The 26,550-nt window shown below is 39.5% G+C and overlaps 3 protein-coding genes across 5 annotated transcripts in view; all 3 read right to left on the bottom strand.

Annotated features, from left to right (window-relative positions):
• Positions 1 to 1,543: 1,543 nt before the first annotated feature.
• Positions 1,544 to 3,841, bottom strand: LOC126853574 (NAD kinase 2, mitochondrial-like). The gene is made up of 5 exons (XM_050599426.1): positions 3,741 to 3,841; positions 2,492 to 2,576; positions 2,165 to 2,423; positions 1,792 to 2,011; positions 1,544 to 1,553 (listed from the first exon to the last, which is right to left on the bottom strand). Exons 1-5 carry the CDS (start codon positions 3,839 to 3,841, stop codon positions 1,544 to 1,546), a joined length of 675 nt encoding a protein of 224 aa, XP_050455383.1.
• An 855-nt stretch (positions 3,842 to 4,696) lies between these two features.
• On the bottom strand, positions 4,697 to 10,113 carry LOC126852820 (uncharacterized). The gene is made up of 3 exons (XM_050598024.1): positions 6,613 to 10,113; positions 5,291 to 6,476; positions 4,697 to 4,974 (listed from the first exon to the last, which is right to left on the bottom strand). Exon 1 carries the CDS (start codon positions 10,049 to 10,051, stop codon positions 7,640 to 7,642), a length of 2,412 nt encoding a protein of 803 aa, XP_050453981.1. The 5' UTR covers positions 10,052 to 10,113; the 3' UTR covers positions 4,697 to 4,974; positions 5,291 to 6,476; positions 6,613 to 7,639.
• Positions 10,114 to 10,666: 553 nt separating this feature from the next.
• The window catches only part of LOC126852930 (uncharacterized), a 63,835-nt gene continuing 47,951 nt past the window's right edge, over positions 10,667 to 26,550 (bottom strand). For 2 of the 3 annotated variants that reach the window (XM_050598236.1, XM_050598230.1), the window contains 2 exons: positions 12,783 to 13,252; positions 10,667 to 12,096 (listed from right to left, as the gene is read on the bottom strand). In XM_050598236.1, the coding sequence (XP_050454193.1) occupies positions 10,805 to 12,096; positions 12,783 to 13,170 (1,680 nt within the window). In that variant the 5' untranslated portion in view covers positions 13,171 to 13,252 and the 3' untranslated portion in view covers positions 10,667 to 10,804. Of the gene's footprint in view, positions 12,097 to 12,782; positions 13,253 to 13,747; positions 13,835 to 13,936; positions 14,033 to 26,550 lie in introns of those variants that run through there. The other variant, XM_050598243.1, reaches the window with a different exon arrangement.

The raw sequence follows: 26,550 nt of genomic DNA on the forward strand, positions 1-26,550 counted from the left end.
ATTTATTTTATAAACTCGCGCGTATACATATATTTACGCGCGTATCGTTCGCGTAACCGAGCGCGCGTGCATTCCGCGTCGCTTGGTGCCTCGAGCGGTAATCCCGCGTTTTAACGCTTTGCTTCATTAATAAGTTTATAATGACGCATCATTGGTTGTTAAAGCATTCTATTGTGTTCGTTTGTTTTAAATCATTATTACGCAGTTTATCGGGAGGATTATTAATTAATTACGTCGCGTGATACCGATAACGAGCTGATACCAAAAGGATATTTGTTGCTCGCGTTATCGCCAAAACAAGCAGCCGTTGTTTTTCAAAATAAAAAAGACGCGTGTGTTATGATACGGAAATTCAACGATAGCCGAGAATATTATAAAATTCGTGGCTATTTCTCTCCGGTTTCATCTAAACTGGATCTTCGTCGAAATGTCGGCCGTTGGAAACTTTAGAAGACGACGACGTTCAATTACGAAGTACAAAGGGTCGGTCGACATCGCCCGTTATTCCCGGTTGCCCGTACATTTGTTTGTCCTCCATGAGACTGTCTGGGATGGATCACCATTGTTCTTACAGATTGGGGCTTTCGCGAGGATTAATGAGAATGGTTCGGCCGTTCACTGAAATCCGATTGGGAAGCCCACTCGGATCGATTAATACCGTATTCTTTTCTCACCGTAGCACGTGCTCGTGTGACAATCGTCGTTAAAAGAAATTAAAAAAAAAAAAAAATACCACAGTTAATAAATGTAAGTACAAAAATGTGTACAGAATAATCAACGTTTAATAAATTAATATGTTTATTTGCGTTGAGAATTTTAAAATTGTCGACGTAGGAATATAATTGCAAAAAACTCAGCTCTTTCCTTCCTTCCAATAAGTAGACCAAGTTTAAGAGGATTAGTTTCTCGTTCAGCCGCGCAAACTGCTATTTATACGAGTGATACAAAAACGATTGAGAAATACTGGTGCTGGGAAATTCTTCCGAAGCGCAATTGGCGAAAGACGCTCGTTCTTTCGCCCTCGGTTTCAATGAAACTAAAGTTTCCGGCAACGGATCGGACGTTGGAACACGAGGCTTTTACGTTCTCGTGCAACTCTTTTACGGTTACTTTACGCGGCGCTGTGTGCCCGAATACGTCCGCGCTCACCTACCTACCTGAGGATAGTTTTGCGCTATATCTCGCGTTTCGAGCGCCCGCAACTTTTGCTCCGAGTGGAACAGTGCACTTAGACGATAGGTGCGCGCTCGCTTGTGAAACCCAGAGATACAATTCGCGCGACAAGGTGCGCGAGGAGTGTCTGCGGTTCGGCGAAAACCGAAATTACGGAGTTAATGGAAGTCCGGACGAGGGTTGTTCGAGCGCGTTCCCGAACGGGGAAAGAAATGCGCGGAGAATCGCGAAGGGTCTCGGTTTTGTGGATCGCTCCGGGAAAAAGGTGGTCCCATTTCTCTCGCCGCTGAAAACAAAATGTACTAAGCCGTCCGTCGTCGCCGAGCGCGATAAATCCGTAGGCTTGAGGGTCTTTTAGTTCATGTTCGTCTTATGTCATTCTAGATTTAACACGATGTGCTAAAAGAAATTACACTTTTGCTTTTTTTTTTTTTTTAAAACTGAAATAAATTAGTCATATAAATAAAGTATTAGATTAAATATTAAATTAAGTTCATATAAATTAAGTTATCGTCAGCAAGTTATTAAAAGGTAGTTATTTTATTATGCAACGGGATAGAGAGTTGTAATTATTAATATATGAGAATTGTAATATAATTATTATATGAAATTTATGACAAAATAATATTTTTCAATGCAAATTCAGGTTGAATTTCGAAAGTTGCAGTGCTGCCGTCGTTGAAGGGTAAAGACACACATCCATCAAGAACGAGACCGGCGTCGAAACCTCCCGATTTAATCTTGACCTTGCTACACATTTGCCTTTCTCGGAAGGACTTTGCTGAGCAGCGCGCACCGTGGAACCACTCATATATCATATATGCCATTTTTAAATCTTCTGTAATACAAATACGTGTTTGCAATGTAATATTTTTGCTATGGAACAGCTTGCTGTTCTATATCATGCTGGTCTATTAATCTTCAATGACTAATTAGAAGAACGTTATTAAAGATTCGAAAGATTTGTCGATTGGACGTAGAATTGGATTACCTGGGGGAAAGTGAAGGTTGTTGTGATACTTGAATAACATTTTTTCAGACTTTGTCTTATCCAGTTGCTTGCCAGTTGCCATAGCGGCAAGCATTTGAATGGTTTCAGAGGATTGCATATTCATCGTTTTGAACCAGGAACGAGAGCCTGAACCCGTGCAAACGCAGATACCCGATGAGTGGGTCGAGTTGATCTCGCTGTCATCGATCTGGACTGTCAGAGCGATCGGTCTCGATGCATAAAACTCGGCCATGAATACCTAAAAGCGACAAATGATATCAAGCGGTATCTACGCACCGGCATAGAAACGCCTTAACGTTTCAGAACCTCGTTTAATGCTAGCCAAGGCAGAATTCTCCGACGGGGCTGCAGGGCATCCGCTATTTTCCTCTGAGTGGATCTCATAAGTGCGCTGCAAAGATTTCATTTGTTTAGCGCGCCTTTGGAGAAACGTCGCGCAAAGGAATTAATGAGACGCGAGAGCGACATAACGGTAGAAAGAGATTACTCGCAGACGCAATGGAATATCAAATGCACGACAATTGTATTGTTTTCCGTCAAGAATGTCAAATTAAATTAAATTAAATTAATCGCCGGATTATTAAATAAGTTTTTCAATTAATCGATATATTTTATCATCACGTTATGTAAAAATCGCTTGGCGCACAAATTTAAAAATTACGACCTTCTTGGGCGTGCGAATTACAGTTACGCGACCTTTATAATTTACAAGTTGTAATCTGTCGAAGTTAGAACACGCGTGGGCTACATTTCGCAACGCAATGAAGACGCATTACGATGGTCCTCGCGAAGACGTGGAATCGGCGGCGATACCCTCGCCGCTTATTTCAAACTTGAACCGCGCATCGCGTGGGAGTAGCTGGTAAATAAAAGTTTAGAGAATGGAGGCGAAATACCATTCTCTCGACGGTGCTTTAATGTTTCTCCATCTAGCGCGGACGGGCTTTTACGGAGAGGAAGGGAAGGACTAACGGAATTATACGGGACATTTCTCTCGTCCGGTTACGCGCGCGTGCGTCTCTCCCTTGTCAACCTTATTACTCCTCGTTTCGCTATGCAGCCGCGCTTGCAAAGCCATTCCCTGACTATCAAGAAGCGTTCAAGCCCTTACCTTTCTGCGAACGGTACGTTACGTTAATGTCGCCTCCAAGACATTTACTTTTTTTTCGAGCGTTCGCGAATAAAGGAGACGTTTGTCGTGCTTCGTAAGTCCCTTTTCGTCCTTGGTACTCTGTTCGCTTTGGGGTGCTAGATTTATTAACACTATTATTCCATAACGAGCTCTAACTCGCTCTCGCGACTCAAACGAAGGCTGTATTTTCGAGATGAATAGTTTTCCGAGTTGGGCTTTATAAAGGAATACTTGAAAATTTTGCAGGTAAAACATAGAGTACAATGGCGTCGTGAAAAACAGACAAGATAAATAATCGCACAATATGGGATATTTCTTTAAGAGGCCGTTATTTTCAATGATAAGTAAGATATAAACCCTGTTGACTGGAGCGTTACGTAATCCGTTTATCTACCAAAGAAAGAAAAAACTAAATCCGCTCACTCGATTCTTCTTTCGCCTCGTGTACGGCTCTTCTCGTGTATATGAAAAGGTCGCTGATAAAGTCCTTCTCCTGTCATAGTTGTACGTATGCGACTTCTCATCAGCAGAGTGTAATCTCCCGTGCGCAATTTCTCGAATATGTGCACGATGTTTGATCTGCTTTTTAATGGTAGCGTAAAAGTAGTGCAAGTTTCGAGATGAGGATTGATGCCAAATATTGGCGTCATGTTGTTCGTTATCAGCTTCGAGGCTAAGAGGAAAGTGCCATCTCCACCGATTGCCACTACCAAATCGGCCCAATCTATGCATTTGTTCGCGTCGCCTGTTCTGTTTAATCATAGATAAAAATCTTTAATTTAATTACTTGATAATTTTATCTACCATTATTTTGTCAAAATTTCAAAAATGGTGCATGTTATGGAGTTATGCTGCAAGTTTTCGCTTTGAGAAAAGAAAAGGCTTTATGATAAAAACAGTGTTGTTAATTCACAATGTAACTTTGCAGGGAATGTTACCTTTTTATAATGCGACAGCCGATGTTGAGCCTACGTAAAATCCGCGCAAGATCTCTCTCGCAGGTAAGCTGCCGATGATACTCCGTAATAATCTCGTCGAGATTTTCGTTTTGCTTTTTCAACCGATCCATCAGCTGATTATGCGATAGATCAGGGAATTGGGCCTTATAAAATTCGAAAGCGGATATTTTCGAGACCCCGAGCACGCGTTGTGGCCAACGCACGTAACAACTGGATAATTTCATTTTTTATGTTTCGCTGGCACGCGATATAATTCTTTAGCACGTCAATACTTAACGTTAATTCATATTAATTCAGGTTACGTTAATAGATAAGGTTAATTGTCATTGTTTTTAAGACGCCATTGTTGGTTTGCAGTTGATAAACAAAAAAAATTAAAGTGTTTATAAACGTTACAAGATGTTTATTATGTCTAACAAAGCAAATTGCATGTTTTCGGAAGTAATAAATCTGCCAGTTACGTCTTGTGGAAACTGCTTTATTTATTAATTTCTTGAGCGTGCAGCGGGCGTGGGCATCCTTAAAGCGGTGAATCATTAGCAGCATCCTCCGCAGCTTGGATTTCCAACGCCACAGTATTCCGGACTGCTTCCCAATGGTGAGCAGCATGTTTCCGTATTGGTGCTCGCGCGACTATATATTTTTCCGCGCGATTGACCGCGGCATCCTCCGCAAGAAGGAAGACTTTTGTAGGTCATCTATATTTAACAAGATTCAAAGATACACGTGGCATTCTACATTATTTCCGCAACGTTACACAGAGATAAATAAGTGAACAAGTTAAGAAATTTATTCTCTCTTCTGATTGTGAGACAATAAAGCGAGAGCAGAACAATTATGCCGTACAATTTAATATAAGTTATCATAATTAAAAATATATTAAAATCAATGAGATATAAAAGAAAGAAAGCAAAATATAACTTCAGATATAACATTATAATGATTAAAGAATCAAGATGAGCGTGTAAAAATTATATAAATTATGCATACATCTCTTATGCATCATTTACTTACAAGAAGGATCTCTTCTTAACTTCACACAATCGGTATTTAATTCAATCTTGATCAAATTAACGAGTAGTCCTTTCACCGCTATTGACCCGCTTCTCATCGCACGTGTTTCATGAGGCTATCGAATACAGTTTCTCGACAAGAGACCGGTTCTTGGTCGGAATTGAACGGTCCGAAGACGTTGAACACGACGTGAGACGTGTCGCAGGACGATGGCGGCGGACCGATGGCACTGGACACGGCAGTGATTTACACAGGGACAGTTTACACAAGGGTAGTTTACACGCTGGCGGATTACACGTCGGCAGATTGCACGGAGGTGGGTCAGACAGCGGTGGATACACGGCCGTGTTGCACGTCGTTGGACGATGAGCCACGATATACACGACGCTCGGCGTGAGAGGGTAAAGGAGAGGAAGGGAGGGAGAAACAGCGTGTTGTCACCCGTGTTTAATCGACTTAGCATGATAAGATGACGGATAGAAACGTCGAGGAGCATTACGTAGGATCTTTCGCACTCTTCTTGATCATTTTTTTTTGTTATAATCTTTTATCGAATATATCTTTGCGAAAAGTGACGCTATCAAGTTTCTTCGCTGTTACTTTGCGCGATCCAGTACGATCGCGTTCCTCAGCTTGCACATTGTCATTATCATCGTCCACGAAGCAACTCTGTTCTCCTACAACCCTTTTCGGCGTTGTTGCCGACATCAGCATTCCCGAATACTTAACGCGGAACGTGCCATCTGGCAATGCGCCGTTTCGTCGAGCCGTTTATCGCGCTTCCTTTGCCTCCGCAGGAAGTTCCGTGCTGTGCGAGACGTCGAAGTTGAATAGTAAATCTTCCGTCGCTTGACGTCGCCTGTCTGATATATCCGCTAGAATGACGTTGAGTCTTGCCATTACATAAAGCTACCCGTTATACGACCGGGACGCTTATTTCAGCGGTAGACATGCGCTTAATGTTGCCTGTGTGGTTCACGATGTACTTGGTTGTCGGGAAGAGACTAGTTTGGACCCCCTGCTCTTATTTCGGTCACCCGGGAAGTTCGCCAAGCAGATTGCCACGAACTTCGACAAAGTTTTCGTCTCGATGGACTCTCCGAGCACAAAGGCTGCTTAAGACGTGAGATTCTCCCGAGGTAAGCTTTCGCACATGCAGCCTTCGATTGTTGATCGTATCACGCATCTGTTTGAGAATAAGAATCGTAAAAATAATCAAACAGCGTAATGTGTTTATAAACTTTTAAGAAAATTACAAATTTTACCGTACTCTCACTTTCTTTTATTGTAATAAATTAGAAAATTATTCTATTAGCACTTACTACGTAAACGAATAGTATATAGTATCCAGTGAGGGAAACACATAGCTTCCATTTCTCCATTTCTCGTCGATTTTCGGAGCTCGTCGGTAGTGCATCCGACAGGTGAGGAACTTGGCGAACTTCCGTGAGGCTTCTTCCACCGCAATCGCCAACCGCGATGACCGTTTTAGAATACAATAACGTTCTCGTCACGATACAAAGTTCTCCGACTGCCCGCGAGTTCTTTTCGCCACTGTTTGGTATTTTTTGTAGAACGGTTTTTCGCGCACACACGCCAATTTCTTCTCACAAACTCTTTCCAAATTGTAGCAAAGTAAATTTGCCAACGGACAAAAAAAACTATTGAGCAATCTTTGCCACTTTATTCGACTCTCATCGCCTTCTGCGACTGGCCACTACTATTTGCGTTAGGCGTTTTCTTGTGACCCGCATATATTTCTCCAATATTTGGCTATTTTTCCAACTGTAGCTCCACAAGCAATTTGTCATTATTAGTAAACTATATTATAAATTAGTTGTCATAATGCATAATACAAGCTCCTGTGCAAACTCGCATAATCATTCTCTGTCCGCGTTAATATATATCGTACGATACATTGTCTTGTCGTCCGACATCAATGTGTCGAGTGTCTCGTATATCGTAACTATATTTAGCGCGTTATTAATTTTAATTATTAATATGCATGCGCACATATACGTCCGACAGGGCGCAAAACTCTATTTGCCATATGCGAGCGGGTTAATAACTAAAATTAGTACGTAGTATATATAATTAGAATTGACGCGCGTCATACTAATACGATACAGATTACATCGTGTGCATTTACCCATTTCAATTTTTCATAGCCTTCATCATAATATCCGACCTACCTTACATCGTAAGCCTGATCGCAGTAAAAAATTATATGGGTGTAAATTATAATGGTGAAGCGGTCGATGCTGCAGTACGTTAATTTTATATTGCCGATGCGATTGATCTCGGATTATTTAGTCAAGTTAAATGTCATATATGTCAATATTATCAATATCAGTAATATCGCAACGAATGTCTCGATGTGCATGGATGTATAAAATATAAATTTTCCCTCGACCAATAATGTAATTGATTCCTTTCGCAGTGTCGAGTGTTCCGTATTGAATAATTATTGTTGCAATGATAATAGCCCGTTTGAATGTTGCCGATATTATTTAAATGCGGACAACAATATTTCACGCCAAACTTGCAATGCGTATCGTATGGCGCATATGATGAATTTTCGTGTATTGCTCTATGTTTTCTGCAGCAGTTGATGTTATTATGTCTTAAAAAAGCGTTCTTATTGTTAGTCAACTCAATACCGCTGACATGGTATCCGATTGTGCGCGAATTTTGCGGGGAAGGATGAAGAATGTTACTTAAAGTAGTTTCTTGTGTCGCTGCAATCTGCGGGTCAAACGAGGTGATCGGAATATCAGAATATTTCCGGAGATAGATGTTACTTGGGATTAAACAACTTATTGGCTGTAGAATTCTCAGTAAACTGCTTCGATCTTCCAGACATATTTTCGTCTCTAGTATTTCACAACAGAATTTTCTTATTGGTTCAAATGATGTGCATGAGAAGAATGTCGAGACGCTGAGATGTTGTATTTTCTTATATAATGGCATTTTTTCTTTCTTTGTGATAAAATAATCATTTTTAATGAGAGTCTCTGAAATATCATCATATCGATTGAAATCTAGTGAATCGATGCTGCGATATTTCGGCTTTTTATAAGATACAATTTTATTATTATATTTTTTCCTTTTATGTATAGTATCTATAATTGAATCATCTACAGTGGTCTCAATTGTCGTATCATCAAAAACAACATAAGCATTTTTCTTTTCTTTTATATCATTTTTAGCAACTCCAATATATTTCTCTTCCTCTTCTTTTATATCATCTTTAGCAACTTTAATATATTTCTTTTTCTCTTCTTTTATATTATCTTTAGCAGCTTCAATATATTTCTCTTCCTCTTCTTTTATATGATCTTTAGCAACTTTAATATATTTCTTTTTCTCTTCTTTTATATCATCTTTAGCAACTTTAATATGTTCCTCTTCCTCTTCTCTTATATTATTTTTAGCAGCTTCAATATATTCCTCTTCCTCTTCTTTTAAATAAACTTTAGCAGCTTCAATATATTTCTCTTCCTCTTCTTTTATATGATCTTTAGCAACTTTAATATATTTCTTTTTCTCTTCTTTTATATCATCTTTAGCAACTTTAATATGTTCCTCTTCCTCTTCTTTTATATCATCTTTAGCAACTTTAATATATTCCTCTTCCTCTTCTTTTAAATAAACTTTAGCAGCTTCAATATATTTCTCTTCCTCTTCTTTTATATGATCTTTAGCTACTTTAATATATTTTTCTTTCTCTTCTTTTTCATCATTTATAGCAAATTTAACATCTGTCTCTTCTTTTTTCTTTTTATCAATTTTAGCAACTTTGGGAACTTTAACAACTTGAACATCTTTTTTTTCCTCATCTTTCTTATCTTTAACAACTTTAGCATCTTTAGTGCTTATAATTGCAATATGTTGAAAAACAGCAAAAGTAACTGTATCTAATATTGATCGGAAAAAAATTGTACTGTCTTTTCTCCTTTCTTCTTCTTCCACTGTCTCTCTTTTAACAGCAATAGCTGCTAAACCAGTTATAACTGCAGCATCTTGGAAATCACATTTCTCTGGTTTTAAGTTTATGCTTGATACTTTATACGCGATTTCATCTCTACTCGGTTCTTTTATTAATGAACTTACTTGAATTCTTACAGTTTTGCGCAATTCACCTGTCACATCTAAGCTTGTTAAAGGATATTGCGATTCCTGGACAAAGTGAATCGAAGATACTGATACCTGAGAATCCACGAAGGTCTTTCGCTGTATTATGATCGTAGCCGATTGAACGGCCTCCATCATTATAGTGCTTGGTTTCTCTTCCGTATAGATAATCGATTTCGATTTCTCGAATATTTCCTCTTCTATCTTATCCTCCGCCAATGTTACATGCGAACTAGAATCTTTCGTTTTTTCGCGTTTAGCTGATATCAAAGCGTCAAAGAATCTTGTAATTTTATGGAGAAAATTCCTGGTACTAACACATTGCGGGTTGCATATTGTAGGCTTTGGAAGGATGTTATTTACATAGTCCGCATGTCGAAGAGATACATCGTGAACGAAGTCCTTCACGATGCTTGGAAGATTTTCATGCCACGCTTTCTCGAAGTCTTCGCTCGTAGACACGATTGTGTCTATTATTCTTTGCTTGATTCTATCAACGACTTTTGGGTCACATATAATTGCGTTATTGATAATCGATGACGATGAAAGCTTTTCTTCAGGTTTATAAGACGAATTGATATTTAAATCTCTTATAATAAAATCCACTCGTTTGTTGTTCTTTACCATTTGTTGTGTGGAATATAATAAATCGTCCAATGTCTTGTAAAAGAGCCTTTGATTTTCTGACTGATTCAATATTGTTGACAAGTTTTGGTCAATTGGGCTATTGTAATAAAGAAAATCTGCTTGTTTAATATCTCTTTCAGCGATTTCATTTTGATTACTTGCCATCTTTGCGATGTTCAATATATTTATTCGATTTGTACAATAATAATAATGATATAATATATAGCAATTTTGTTAATATTGTTAACGTTAATTATATTCAATTGAATATGTCAATAGTTAATATTGGATACGTTATATTTCAATTTTCCTTTAAGCCAAATAAGGACATTATTTTGGATGTGAATTTGAGCTTCATAATTTTCAGGTGAGGTTATTCATAATTAACTTATTTGTTTGCGTTGCTATTAATAATTAAAATTTCAATTTACATAGCAATTTTGATAACATGTGCGCATCTACACACATATTATATTGAATACATTTTCGGCGCTACACGTAGCCAAGGACAGATACATGAAAAATATGAGCACACGTGGAAAAAAACGAGGTTATACTAGAATTTGAAATATCTGAAGTTGCAAATTTTTTTATCGATATCTGAAATTTCTTGAATTCGATTTATATTAAAAATCTGATAAACGCAAGTTTTAATATATCGCGAATGCTATTTGAAAAAAATTGTTTATTTTACGATTATAGATATATTCATTTACAAGAGATGATCTGTTGAGAAAATTCTTCAGGCATAAATCATGAAATGACATTTGTTTTTTGTTCCGCAAAATGATCGTTATATTCAGACGTTTCTGGATATTCGGCAACTAATGCATCCTCCAAAGTGATCGAGTTATTTGATTGTATTATTTCGTAACAATCTTGTTTCTCGCAAACGAAACATTGCACCTTCTTTGTCATGGGCGCGATCATAGCTTGAGGGTATCTGTTCGAATAGTTAAACTCATCTGTCCCCGCGAGAGTATTGTCATTCAACAGTGTTTGTGTTTCCATCTCTTTTCTATCTAAAACGTCATTATCCGATTCCGAGTCTAACGTTATGCTCATCAACACATTTTTCTTCGTCTCACCGAGGAATTCCGATAAAATCCTCGCAACAATCGCGTCGAGTGTTTGCTGTCGAACGTTTATGTTGATCCGCTTTTTATTACCTTCTCGAGTGATTTGCACAGTAGACGGTTTTACTTGCGTAATCTTCATTTCATTATCGTGATTAGTAACATTCGATGGCTCTTTCCTTCTGATGTTCCTCCCACTCCGTTTAAATAACGCGATAATTTTATTATTGGTAATCGGCCGGCGCTTCTTCGAGAATTTCATCGCCGTCTTGTAAAATGCCGATTTCGAACCGGGATGATTGTTTTGTGATTTTCCGGATGATACAAGCGGCGTCTCATATTTGGAAGTCGACGCTATCGGTTCATGCGGATTGTTTTGTGAGGAATGAATCGTGGGATTCGTCGAAAGTACTCGCGTCGCGTGCTCGATCTCCGCAGTTTCCGCGTCGCCCGTACACTCGGAACTCTCGTCCACTTCGATTTTCTTGCAAAATCTTATTTGCTCGGACATTTTTCTTTGTTCGTTATCTTTAGGAATGGCTACACTCGAGTGGTGTTCACCATGTGGCGGATTATTACGAAAGACATCCGAGTCTGCGCGAATCGTTTGATGATGAGCAGTTGCAAATTCGTGACAGAGAGCCGTGTGTTGCAAATTTTGATTTTCAACGTGACGTTCGCGCGAGCCTCGGATCCTGCTGCAACATGTGCATTTCTTCGAGGTGCAATTTCGATGATGTCTAATTGATCTCGATTCTTTATGGCGAGCGGATTTCTGCTTATCTTCAGTGCTCTTCATAGAATCTCGGCCGTCATCGCTACCACCCCTATTGCGAACTTCTAGGTATACAGAGTTCTCTAGATATTTAAAGGATCCACTCAAATGAGATTGAGGATGTATATTCTTATCGTGGTCGTACGTCTCAGTTTGTGGTAGGAATGCTACGATGTCCGGATATCTGTCACATTCTAGATGAGCAATTATTATTATTATTTCTGTATTAAAAACGAGGAATTTGTATATCCGACAAATATATATATATATATATCAGAAAGGTGGGAATATTTTATGACATTCAATATTACACAGGCATTGAATATTACATTCGTATCTAAATGCAAATTTTCGTGTGCAACGGCTAATGTAAAATTTGAATATAAATAATATTCTCTTTATCTCTCTCCCTCTCTTCAATATGTAAATTTGGAAATTTTCAAAAAAAGATTACTCAAAAAATTGTACATAATAAAATAAAATATGTTAATTTATTATGCGCAAACATACGACGTTATTCTGCAAATATTTTAATTTATTTGTAAAATTAAGAATTTTTCTCTCGATTTTTGCCCCAACATTTCAAAATTAAAAAAATATATTTTTGCTTTTGGGCAATATTTATAACCTATATATTCACGACCGCAGGTATGAAAGGAAAATCAATAACCCGAAAATTGAAAAGCGATATGTTTGAAAAAAAAAGAGTGCACCGCTGTTGCATCATCTCTATAAAAAAAGCAACACGTTCTTAAAAAAATATTACATATATTTTGTAAGTGAAAAGCGGAATATTAAAATACCGTTAAATATGAGCTATGAATTTCGATGGCTCAGTGCAACAGGTAGATATATGCGGATTGATCACTATTAATCATACCTGTGTAAAATACACAAGATTTTTCATTCTTCTCTTTTTTGGCATTTTGATGCTCTTGCTCGCGCATTTCGTGACGAGAGGCTGTTGTAACGAGTCGTGAATTTTGTCGCATCGATGCTTCCGCATCATTCGAGTCTTCGATTTCGCGTTCTCGACGCACTACCAATTCTCTTTCCTTCCTCGTGCTTAAATTTTTATCATACGTTTCTTTGCATATATTGTCGGCGCACAAAGACGAACTTTTGACAAGACTCGCGTCAGTCACTTGGACGAGATTTCTCTGCGAGTGTTCTGATTTAGATGCGTCTCTCACTACACGGCTAACGCTCGTCGCGAGCTTTGCGACGTTCTTGCAGGCGTCTTGCACTTGCAACCAAATCTTGCCCATCTGTAAACTCGTCCAAAGAGAGTAATCGCGCGTCTTGCGACGTTTGCCGTCGACGTTTGTATTGTCACTCCTCGTTTGTGACCTGCGAAACATTTGCGAAACTTTACTATGTAAAGTGTCTCTCGCGTTTTGCATTATACAGAGTGTCGCAGATCCAACATGCGTCTTTCTCTTAAAAGAAAAGTCAATTCTAAATCGCCCAGTAAATCCATCAAAGAGAGAAATGCGACAAATCTGCCACAGTTTGTATAGCGCAAAATTTATAACGGGGAGGAAGATTGCTCTTAAAGCTTGGAAGATATTTTAATATGTTATGGCGTGTTGGTTTAATGCAGAACAAATTAGAACATATTTTATTAAATTACGGGAAAATGTTTGGTATGAAAAAATATTGAAATATAAAAAATACTATGTAAAAAATAGAAATAGGATAGAATGATATATCTTATATATGTATATATGTGAAAGTAGCTTTCACAAAACAATGTGAGGGAGAGAAATGAGAGATAGGAAGATTTCGATTCTCTTTATCGGGAATAGATGTGCGCTGCAGTGCCAAAACCAGGCCGGGACTAACGTTGCTTCGCCCATTTGCAGGCTCTCGCGTTTCCTTATCTCCTCGCTTTCGCGCAATTGGACACGAATTGCCTCATCCAATTTATATCTGTTAGATGTAGTCGGTGTTAGATAAGGAAAAAAAAAAGAGAGAAAAAAGCAATACAATCCATTTATCGCGCGGCTATATCTCATTCAAATCGACTCTCACCTGGAATCACATTTTTCTTCGCAATCTACGATCGCGATTCCTCTCTTCCATTTGTAATCCAATTGTTGTTTCACGTCAGTTTCAACGGAGCCTTGTTTCCACCCTGAATCCATTCCGCGAGCGAATCCTCTTTCCTTTTCGCGAGATCGGTGGGAACGCGACGATTCCGCGGCGACGCTACGACGACTTTCGCGGTGTCGTCCCATACGGTCATCTCTCCTCGCGTCCCACGTATCGACGGTTTTCAACGAATCGGATTTATTCGGACGTTCATCGTCCCTCGATACCAGCGTCGTCGTCGTCGTCGCTATCGTTCGCTGCCCGCATTTCCCAAGACGCGCATCAATCTCGCATCGCGACAGTGCACTAGCGGTGCGCGAATTGCGAAGATCAACGCTTTCGCTAGGTTCCACGAACATGCTCGTCCTTGATGAAAGAAAGCATTTCCGGATCACATTCGTCGAGCTTCCTCTTCCTCCATCGCAATTCGCGCACCGATCCTCGCGACCTGGAGAATATCCATTCGTTGAGAATTCAGGCGTGATATCCGTCGATTCGTATCGCTCGGCCTCTTCCCTTTGATGCCTCTTCGGAAGAGCGGAATTTTTGAACACTCTTGCCATTCGCATCGGCGCCAGAGGGCAACAGTCGTGTTGCATATTTATGTCGAGATAGTACTCGCTCGAGTCATGGAAACATCGACATCCCCCCGCGTGTATACATTCGGGATGAAAGCATTCGGCGCTCCAATCAGCTCGCATCTCCGAATTGAAATCGGAACTGTCCGCGTTGTAATGCTCTCGATCACAGATATGATATTCTTGACGTTTGTCATTAAAAATTGAACAGCAGTGATTCGCGGTATATTTCCTCGCACTGACATACGTTTGTCCCATATTCAATTCCGGATATCGTGCGTTATTAATATCAATCGGCGCAATGCCATTATCATAGCGGTATTTCGTTAAATCAAGAATCTCGTCGGGCATACGGGACAATTCTACTAAATTATCTTTTATATATAATTCTTTTTCGCTAAATTTATTTTTCAGTTGATTCGGTATATTAGTAGTCGTATAGACATCTGGACGTGATTTGTTATCCGTTAATTTGCTTTTACGATTCTGGCATTTACTACGTTTTGCCGATTTCCCAGCTCTTTTTATCTTACCACTTTTTTTCTCGATACAAAATACGGCCAGCACAGAACTGTCAATTATTTTATTCATCGTTTTCTTTCTCAAATTGCGATTCCGCATTAAAGATCGCAGATATCTCCTGAAAGAAAAAATTGGGATTTATAAGATTTTGAAAGAATCAAGGAATTTTTTTATACACCTTTCTTTTTGTTGCATTTGAGAAAAAATTCATACTTTGATACTGTAATCAACTTTGTTTTAGAGACTAGATTATGCGTGGAGATAAAGTTGATTGTAACGCCATTATGAGAAGTATCGTAAATATCCTTGCTAAGATTTATGATAACTCCTTTGGGCATTTTGCGACGCGTTTTTCTCTTACGATTCGATTTGCATCGAGATTCATCTTCGTTTCTTAATAAAGTACTATCATTCTTGACTGTTTCCTTGCAAGATTCGTTTCGTACCGCATTGCTGTAAGATACGCACGTTTCAGCACGGTAATCGTTCGCCAACTCATCAATCTTCCCTTGATCCAATTCAATGGCGCATATTTCATTCGAAGAACCGTCTCCATAACTTTTATTCAGTAACTCGATTTCGCTCTGTTGCGAAAATATGAATGCCGCGTCGGGATACAAAAACGGGCTACTTTCGTATCCGCGATTTTCGTTTCCACCTTGCGGCATCTCTACTATCTCCACTAGCTCAGCCATCGAGGTTTCCGATCGAATAAATTGCTCGACATAGCGGCTGCAAAATCGACACACAAGCGGATTATTAATACATACGTTTATCTCGAATCGCTGTGCGATAATCAGACGGTTGGACGATTACACGGCGACAATTATCTGCAAAATCTCCGTATCACGGAGTGGATAAAAACATCGCGCGGATGAGTAATGACTCTTAAACCGGCGAATCGTAACGAAGGAACGGAAGTGCGAAATCGCAGAATAGCGTTACGACGGAGTAACCCCCCCTCTCCCCCCCCTCCTCTTTACCCCCCATGCTTTAAAACAGTAATTATCATGCACGCCCGCTATTGTGTGCACACTGTTATATACATTACCGTTGCATTACACCGTGAAATTATATCGTTCCCTCTTACGTTGCCGCGGTGAATCGAATCTCGAGTGCGACATTGAAATGCAAATTGACCGGATTGGAATGTGCACTGGTAAATTTTGAATGTCGCGAGGTTAATTGCCGCGGTCGTGCGGCTCTGATGCCGAAAGTTTGGTTACTTTGGCATGGCACTCGGAAACAACGGAGTGTTGAAATCAACTCCGGTTCATACACAATGCGAGCATTATTCCTGTTGATATACAATGCTCGTATTTCCTCGACTTTTCCATTTTGAGGACATCATCCTGATGATTCTTTTCCAATTTTACAATATTATACGCATATTATGTACGATTTAAAACGCGACGAAATTATTTTCGAAACAATTTCGCATTAAAATTAATATATACTTTATATATACATATATTAATATTTCAAATTCTCTTAAATTTTCGTTGAATTCTGCGATAATATGATTTGTCTGTAATTGACGCGGCACTAAATCCGCGCGCGAAATCCGAAATATTTATAACAAAAATATATATTTACGCAAGAGAAAAAAAATACCGAGTATCTGCGTTTCGAGCTCTTTCGCACATGTGTGACTCTGGCATGCAACAAAATACGTTTTTTCTCCGAGTGTTGCAATTTTCCATTATTTACGTCGGTATAATCCGACGGCGCGCATCAGGTTGAAAGCCAGCGTAAAATATAATACGCGCTTTTGTAATTTGACTGTCAGTTGCAATCGTTCTGCCCGCAGTAGTTATATTTGCAAAAGAACGTAATAGGCTTTATGGAGAGTATCTTTTTTCCACAAAACTATATGTACAACGCAGTATATAGCGCTATCGCGCTTTCCTCAATTATTTAAAGCAATAGAGATAATTTTCGTTGATGTATAGAAATTGTTAGGTGATCCGATACAAGAAATATGAAGAGGGCGATGATAATTTCAAAGTGATATAATAATCCAAGATGCAAAATTTTTGGATACAGACAGTTTGTATGATGCAAATTCGAGACAATAATGTATGGCGTCAGCCATACATATCGTTTATCGTGTAAGATCGAATGACATTGTCGCCGTCATTTCTCGCAACGATTTTCCGGCTGCGCGACGAGCGGCTGGATTTTACGTCGCGTTACAGCTATTGCGGCTTCACGTATGCATGCATATACCGACTCGTGCGCTCTGGCAAAGCCGAAAAGAGCGACGCGTGGGTTGACGTTGAAGCGACGGGAGGACTGTCGCGCGCAGTGATGGATGTTCGGCAGGCTTAAATTTCGCGAAATTCCGTCCTCTCCACCTCGATGTCGCTATTTCCAGCCGGTTCCTCATTCTCTCTTTCTCTCGGCCTTTTCCTCTCGCTTTTTCATATCGCGCTGACTGAAAAATATAATACTGGCGAACTTTCGAGGGTCGTAAGATGCCTCCTCTAAAAATTCCCATTTTGGCCCACCCTTCATCGGCTTTTCAACGTTCGTGAGCGTTATTCCTTTCCACTCTTGTATGTATTTTTAAATCTATCTTATAGTATCTTGCATCTTGGGGATAGACTAATCTACAGCTTAGAAGAGAAATTAGAATTGCTGGAATCAAAGCTCAAGGTACTCTTTTTTTCTTGTTGGATGATAGCCTATTTTTCTAGAAAGAGGGGGATATAAAATTATATCTACGTCCTAGAAGGGGATCAGTGCGACTCGCAGGGTTCTCGCGTATTTTGTAAAGGTAATCCACCCGCTCTTTCCAGGCTCGAAATGAGACGTCTCGAGTATGTATCCCCGTTTCGCCAATGACATCGCCTCGAGGTAGGAGCCGCCATACGGTGGATCGAACTCAGCCAACCCTCTATTTAAGGATGATATACTTTCGGCGATGGGCGATGCATAACGATCGTTATGGATTTACAGCTCGAAGGGGTCGCTAAAGTGAAAGTACATACGTGCCTTTATTACATATTTAAACGGGCCGCGTAAAAATTGAAACATTGAAAAAGCCCGAAACACTTTTCAAATTAGTTTTCAAGGGTTTTACGAGAGGATACACCATGAAATACGTACTATCTTGGCCACAAGTATTCCTTTACGTTTTGCGTCTCTTTTATAATGAAATATGTTGTACGCATGTGAGACTTTCGATGGCGGTGTCTATCGATTGTGTTTCAAATTTAACTTTAAGCATTTACCGAGAGCGCAACATGAACTCGGGAAAATATCCAATAATACAAAATGATCATATTTCTGAAAATTTTACGTACAAAATATCATCGCTATATATGAGTTTTGTGGTTTGCAGTGGTTTCTTTCATATCGTAACATGTACTCCCCCGGTAGCGAGTGCTACGATGCACACATATGCATATGGATGAGTTTTCCTTTTTTTTTCGGCAAATAGCGCGAGGGTGCATCCGCACCGTATATGCGATGCAACCTGAGAGGAGCTCTTGAGACACCAGACAACCCTCTGACGGTCTGGTCACAAGACAACTCCGCCTAAGTGGCGAGTATTATATCTCTCTCGTGCGTTTCAATAGTCGTTCATGCATATAGCATATACGCTATTAACCGGTGTGCAAAGCTGCTCTTCTTCGACACCACCTAAAGCGCGACTCGTAGGGGGAGAATCGAGACGTTCGCTCTCTTTCGACGAGACATCGACACGACCTGGTGTATCATTTTCCGCAGCACTTCAGAGAGTAGCTTGGAAAGTGTTTCTACCTGTCAAGTGACAAAGAAGCTTTTCTTCGCGGCAAGATTGTATATCGGGTATCCTATGCCAAGAATATTCGTGAGGCGGTTATAAACAAAGTCAACCTAAGTCCATAAAAGCAAAATCTCACTGTGAGTATTTTTTAAAATTTTTTACTTTCAATCAGCAAAATTCACAAAAAATGCGACGTGACATTTTCGGTACATTATTAAAAATATGTTTCCGTTTCTCTCTCAGTTTGTCGCGCGTACAAAAAAAAATATATTCTACTAAAATATATATAAAGCATTGCAAAGATTTGCTATAATATTGTAATGTGCAAGTAAATTCCGTTTTAAAGTTTGAAAAAATGTTACGCAAGAATTGCTTTACGATTGTGCGAAATACGTTTTGTTTTTCGTCGATATATATACCATCAAAGTTTACGGTAAAAGTTTGCGATCTTGAAATTTTAGGGTATTGAAGAGGACACCGCCCTTATGTTGGGGTAATAGCGGCAATCGGAAAACTGCAAAAAAAAAAATCCGTATTCCTCTTGGGAAATAAATCCATGTCTCTCAACGTCCCTGCCGAGGTTCTGTGAAACACAGTCGGCAAGAAAAGATTAAACTGATCGAGAGTTCATTTATGTTTGTGTCTTAATATATAAACAGGCAATTGACTTATAATTTATAATTTATAAATTACAAAGTTTTCATTATCATATTTTTTATAGAATATATAAAAATTTTATATGATGACACTCTATAACGTAAAAAATCGAGTAAAAAAATAATTTAAACTTGTGTATCCAACAAACTCGTTTATTATGTTTTGTGATTAATATACCTGTCGTAAAAATAGAATTGCTCAGCTTTGTTAGAAAAATGCACTGTTCAAATATACTTTTTTTTTCCACGAGACAGCAAAATAGCGTTATTAATGCGCTATCCAAATAAAAAACTTTGATCGCGAGCACGAGTTAAAACAGATTAAAAGCAATATTTCTGGAGCATTGAAGAGATCCAGAAATTTGATAAATTATCCTAAAAAAAAGAATTCAAGACTTAGACTACCAATAGATGTAAAGGAGAGATGACCATCAAGATGTTTTGTAAGCGATGGGAAAGGGCAATTCAATTACATGAGCAAATGTAAAATACATGATTTTTTGTCTTGATACGGCACACTAGCAAGAGGGATAGAATGCACGAAATAAAAGAAAAAGGTTTAATACTGCAATTCGAATGATACGATGCATAGCGAAGGACAAGCGAAGCGGAAGGAGAAAACGATTTGCGAGATCCGATAAGCTGCGGAGACAGGATTGAGAGAATAGATAATCAAGGCCGAACTGCGGAGGTGAACCAGACATGTTAACCAATCAATCGTGTTGGTACCAGGACTGGCAGCATCGACTGTGCGTCGCGTGCGAGGATCCGGAGGGCTCGACGCGAACGCATCGGAAGACCGAAAGGGGAGCGCTGGGTTCAAGGGGTGGAACTGGTACGGGTTGACTGGTGCTCGGCCAATTACCTAGACCCGATCTGGCCACAGTCCCCCCCGAGCGTAATCACCAACACGTGCTGCTATTAGACGTGCACGATGTGATCGATGGGTTCAGACTACTGGAAAACCGGCCGGGAGCAGTCAGGTTTTGTGAGGAAGAGAAGAGAAAAGACGAGAATAGAAGAGACTAGAATAGATCAGAACATATATTTCTTTATTGATTTTATATTCGAGGCTAGACTTTGAGATAGAATACGTTAATAATGATTAAGATTTGTCGTATATATACACACATGTATATAACATATATCTCATACGACTCGTAATGTTTGAGAGCAAATGTTATTTAAAAAAATTATATTATTAAAGATTTTTTTGTGCTTTTATTTTTAACGAGATGTACGTTTAATAAGTACACAGTTTCTCTGGAAAATTATTACTAAATATTCTTCTTTTTCTTTCTCTCTCTCTCTCTCTCTCTCTCTCTCTCTCTTTCTCGTACTCTTTCGGGATAGCTAAGAAATATTATTTCCGTTGCAAGATACGAACAAATCTAAGTTGCTATCGTCAAAAACTGGAACGTTCGCTTGCTGCTTTTGTCCCACTAAAAATCTTTCGTTATTATTTGTCGGTCATTTGCACGAACGCGTTCGATGTTTTTCAATCCATGGAACGTTTGATGCATAGCGGAGATTAAATATATTTATTCAATCGGTTTGCGGCTCGGGATTCGGTATATGTGGCATTCGGGGCGCAATGGCGTTTGTACCGATTCCTGAGGGCGAGTCATTCACGGAGATGCAATCTGGCAGTTTTCCAATTGCAATCCGCGCGATCCACCCTGTGCGCGCGGACGTTAAATAAAATTCAATTTTCCACGGGGGGCCCATTTCGTGCGAGAGTCTCATTTTTGTGCAACTGATTTTAAATCGTGTGAATCAAGTCGAACAATTATTCCGTTCCATCGAGAGCCAGATGCGAATTCTTGTATTAAGCATAAATAGCGCTTCCAAGGGTGCGATTAAGCGAGATAGATTATCGTCGAAATTGCGGTGAAAAAGTTTGCCGAGTTATTGACGGAAGGATACCGTGACCTGACCTAGTTCATCGCCCTCGGCCACCTGTTTTGTCGCCAACCCCTGGTGACAAATGAAATCCCCCTGAAATTTAATACCGCTTGTGTGACGCTATTACATTTCATAGATCGCACTGCGGCGGCCCGGTCATACGTCCCAGCAAGTTTTCTTGTCCCTGTTAAGGAGAAGCTATTGCTAGGATTGTACAACAGGATTACGAGGACGTGGCCGTTGCACTCGCCTGACCAGAAATTTATACCGATGCTTCTTGCGACGTGTGTTGGCGTGTATGGAGACTTCAGTTGTTTCAATCCGCAAAAACTTTCCAGTAATAAAGTACCGAGGCGCATGGTGCTCTTTTGTTTATAAATAAGCTTATTAATTTATTCTTTTGGAGCGAGCGAGCGAGCAAATAGGCGTAATTTATTCAAAGTGTAATTCATTCGTATATATGCCAAAGAATCTTCGCGAATGCTTCAAAACTAATAAATTCTCCCCGCAGGATTTACGCAGCGATGGAGCGCCAACGATCTCTGATCGGTCATTTAATTGCGATCTTGAACCGTTTAAACTATCTCTAATTAAATTTCGCGATAATGACCGAATATCTCCCGGAGGGATTTCATAAAACTGTCGCCGCGTGCGTCGCCGCGTCGTCCCGATCTATCTACGCGATCTTTTGAGGAGACGATTCAACTCCGCCGCGAATGAAAGAAAAGAAAAAAGGAACTCTCTTCGGGATTTCGCGACGGACGCTGGGAGAGCCAGCTCCCGATCGGGTTTCTGAAAGCTTTCTACTCGAAGGAAATCGGGATTCGTGGACCCGATAGAGTACGTATCCACCTACTCGCCCGTTCTTCCACATCCGCGGGATTTCCAGGATTTCATTATAGCACCGGTCCTTGACTCTCCTAGTTGGTCGCCATGGTGACTACATCGCGCTGAATACGCCATCATCCCTATCTTTCTTAGTTTTTTCGGTACTGTTGAAAAATAAAAGATTTTCGTCAATGAATCGACGCGGATGTGATGCTAATGAAAGAAAAAAATATAATTTTAGTGCGATCTTTTTGCGTAATACAATGGCATGCACGCTTTTTTGTTGACTTTATAGTGTGTGAATAGGATGATTGATTTTATTTATCAATATCACACAAATTAATCGAAATAATCGCGATAATCAATTCTGATGTAATTATTATAGTTATAGAAATTACAAATAAACAATAATATTTAAATAAAATATTTGCTAGAAAAGATTGATTGATTCAGATTGTCAAGCTAGTTAACGCAAGGAGCATATTTTATATATTTCGTGTAATCATATATTTATGAGCAAAAAATGTTAAAAAAATTTTTTTTTCAAAGCTTGAACTTTTATTGTAGAAAATAAAATCGTAAAAACATTATGTGGCCATAGCTGTGTGCGCGAGCGAATAATAAGTTTATAATCGATCAGTTCACTTGATGCTCGGCGTCCTTGTCCGTTTTCCGATATGAAGGAACGATTTTCAGAGAGAAGAGAGTAACAGCCTTGGATTCCACTTCCACGTGCAATTCGACTCTGCAATTTTGCTTTTCCGCGCGATTGCCTTTTTTATTTTCCTCGAGCCCGTAATTACGCAAGCCACGTTGAGCGTGTCGGCGGAGAGAAACAGTTTCGGCGATGCTGCACCGACACGAGAGCATCTCGTGTAGCTTCCGCCGCCGCTGCCGCGAGCTCATCCGCGTACCAAAACGAACGATAAAGAATAATCATTTGAATAGAGCCGTACGGATGAAGGGGCAAATTTAATATGCAAATGGCGGGGCATTACGTCTCTTTTATTCTACTCCGGTCGAGCGAGAAGAGATGCCCGGATGGTGCTTCTTGCAGATGAAGGAAGAGATGGTGAGAAGAAGGCGCGGGTAGCGACGAAAGCGACGCAGGCGGAAGAGATGGACGAGGGGGAAAAGGGGAGGATGATGAAGAGACCGACCGAGAAAGGAACGAAAGGCGAGAGACTAGAGGACGGCGAAGGGAAAAGAGAGAACGAGAAAGAGATGAAGAAGCAGACCGAACGAGACGGTCTAAGTAGTTTTGCATATCTGCTTCATTACTCTGAATAACGCGGAGAAACTCTCCTTACACCTGCCTTCTCCCCCTTCCCCTCTGTCTCTCTTCAACAGAGCTTACTTCTTTCCTCCCCGCGCTTAGCGCGTGCTAATGACCACGTCTTTTTTCGCTGTCCTAATTATACCGGCTACCAATCTTACTCTTTGCTCGCGCTTGAAAAAGGTAAGAAAAGATGTATTTGCTTACTTGACATATATAAGGAGACTTAGTATTCTTGTACTAATTTAATTATATCCATCTCCTTGTAATTTTATATCAGCGATTTCAAAGTGATGTAATAGAAATAATTATGAAGCAATTAACTTCGTAGCTTTTGTGCGACTTGTCAAAAAGACGCTCTCGACGATTTTCAACGAGATTTATTTTAATGGCGGTTGCGCGCTATTAAAAGTTTTGTAATTCTTTTAATCTCACTACATGGTTTTATATCATCGCTTCTGTTTGCCCGTTATAATGTACTGGAAGCGATTAAAGCGTTCGCTATTACATGCCTCCGTTGCAGACGTGCCGATATTACGGGCATTTTCCATTTTCGCGTCAATCATACAGTGTGTAAATCGCGAAAAATCCGGATTTCACTAATTCACGAAATTATCGTTGCAATTGAAGCACTCGCTTTGTATTTAAATGCGATAAATTTTATGCGGCAAATCGTTTTAAATCAGACATATTTCGAAAGAAAATATAATGAAAATTACGCTCTCAACTTGAAATATCACGCAGAAATACATCGCTTTTTTCGATGAGCATTCAATGATCCATTTTCTCAGGATTCGCTCCGAGGGTGAATCTGAAAAATCAGGGAATTTAGGAACAAAGGTCTCTGCCAGTCGTGAGAGAGAGACGATGCTGCACGGAATTAAAAACAAAAAAAAACAGAAGTTTTTGTTTCTATCCACGCCGCTCGTATCCTTTCTGTCGTAAATAAAATTGTAAATAAAACCCGATTAGGCGATCGGAAGACATAACATCTCTCAATCGACATTTTTGACATCTTACGCGTATGTGGTAGCACTTACTAGATGAACTCAAACTACGATAGTGATAAAAGTAAATGATATGGGAGAGATTTAGGAAGCTTCGAAAAGTGAATTGCAAACGATTCACTCGATCAGTTGGTGTGTGATCTGAATTTTTACTCTGAGAAAATGTCCACAACAAATTTGTTTAAAATTGATAAACGTGAATGGATTTGGAAAACTTATAAGAGAGAATTAAATAATAAAATATTTTTCTTTACAGATTCTGTATTCTCTTTCTATTTTCTCTGTCTATAATATTGGATATTTTTAAAGATGTTATATATATATATATATATATATATATATATATATATATATATATATATGATTACAAGCAAAAGATTTTCTCTCTTTTCTCTTATTCTTTCTCTTTCTTTCAACTGCATAAAACTACTTACAAAGTGTACAAGAAATCTCGTATTACTTCGTGGTCCATTTGCGGAGTATTAAAGAAGGAATAGCTGAAAGAGTGCTACCAAAGATAACGGAGAGGACATTCTTTTTTTGGTAATAAGCCGAAGTGGATTTTGCGGTTCGGAAACACTTTACGAGTCGTCTTTCTTTTCGCGAGCTCTTCTCGAATTTTCCGCCCCTCGTCGGTCTAATGTAATCAAGACCCGCAGACCCGCACGAAAACGGGGCCACTTTCGGAACGGATGTGACTGAACGCGTTCGACGCCCCATGTCAGGTCGAGTATAAGTCACTTTGCCGATACTCTGATCCCTTCCATGCGTAACAAAGTTACGAAGAGCGAAACGTGCGACCGTTAAATCGCGCGGTCAGCGGAGACGTTGATAGGATTTTACGAATGCGACTCGTTGCATTCTTCATCAATGCGATCGCGAGGATTTTTATGTGCATTATAGAAATTGGATATTAATCAAAAGCTCGGATTGGAAGCAACAAAACTTTAAAAATATTATAGCGTGTCTTTTTCCGCTCCACACACAGGCTTAGCGAGTCACATATACAGAGAGTTCTTTGATTATTTCAAATAATTTTTTATTAGTAAAAATATTGATAGAGTTGACAATTATTTTAATTATATTAAGTACTTTTGTAGTCACAATTCAATTTATCTTTATTTCTTATAATTTAAAAATAATTAATCTCTTGATTTTATTACTAAAAAAAACGTTAAATCTATATTATATAAATCTGATCAAAATCCATAGATGAAAAAAATGTTTCTCTCTCTATTTCATTTCTTATTAATTCTAAATAAGATAAATATCCATTAAATTATTTATATATACATACTTGTTAAATCATGTCATATTATGATATCAAACTTTACAGTACGTGTCAAAGTTCCTCACAAATAATTCACTGGCAATTAGGTTTCGATCGATAAACCACGTCCGACCTCCGACGCTTCCCAATTTTCCATTATCAACCGGTTCGATTACTTTTACCAGGATATCATTCGCGTTTCGGGTTTATCCGTTCGTTCCCAAACGTTAATGCCATTCGGTCGTGTTCCAAGTGTGCTATCGTCGCATTGCTCGCTCCGGGCGGCGTCGACCGTTGTTGAGTTGCGAGTTTATCGTGCCATGCCGGGAGCGCCTGATCGAGGACGAGTCTCTCGTTGTTGTGCGGACGCGCGCGCGTATCGCGTAACGCTCCCGGAACTTTACGAGGATCTAACGGGGACGCGATACGGCGCCCCCAGGTATTCGTCATGAATTTACGAGGCACGACGAGCGAGCGAGCCGAAATTCACGCTCGTCCATTCCCTGGGAATGCGAACACTTGTATTCGTTGGCATTACGCCGGAATAAAATCAGTTATCTCCGCGATTTCGTGCCGTAGCCGACGTGCTTCTTTCGACGGTAGCCTCTCATCCTGTTTACCTCGATGCCCTTTATCCCTGTGATCTCTTCTCGAAGGGAAGGATCTCAGGACTTGAATAAGGGCTTGTATGAGAGCACACTTTAAGGATTCAGAAAACTTCGCAATATTCTTTCGATAAAACTCAGACGTATTATGAT

Source organism: Cataglyphis hispanica, chromosome 1 (assembly GCF_021464435.1).
Source record: "Cataglyphis hispanica isolate Lineage 1 chromosome 1, ULB_Chis1_1.0, whole genome shotgun sequence".
In the NCBI taxonomy this organism is placed as follows: domain Eukaryota; kingdom Metazoa; phylum Arthropoda; class Insecta; order Hymenoptera; family Formicidae; genus Cataglyphis; species Cataglyphis hispanica.

Excerpts from the sequence above, each read along its gene's own strand:
- LOC126853574 (XM_050599426.1), bottom strand. The coding sequence starts at position 3,841 with ATGAGAAGTCGCATACGTACAACTATGACAGGAGAAGGACTTTATCAG. Across the intron at positions 2,424-2,491 it reads CTTGGCTAGCATTAAACGAG|GTATTCATGGCCGAGTTTTA; the intron begins GTTCTGAAACGT and ends TGTCGCTTTTAG. Across the intron at positions 2,012-2,164 it reads CAACCTTCACTTTCCCCCAG|AAGATTTAAAAATGGCATAT; the intron begins GTAATCCAATTC and ends TTTGTATTACAG.
- LOC126852820 (XM_050598024.1), bottom strand. The coding sequence starts at position 10,051 with ATGGTAAAGAACAACAAACGAGTGGATTTTATTATAAGAGATTTAAAT.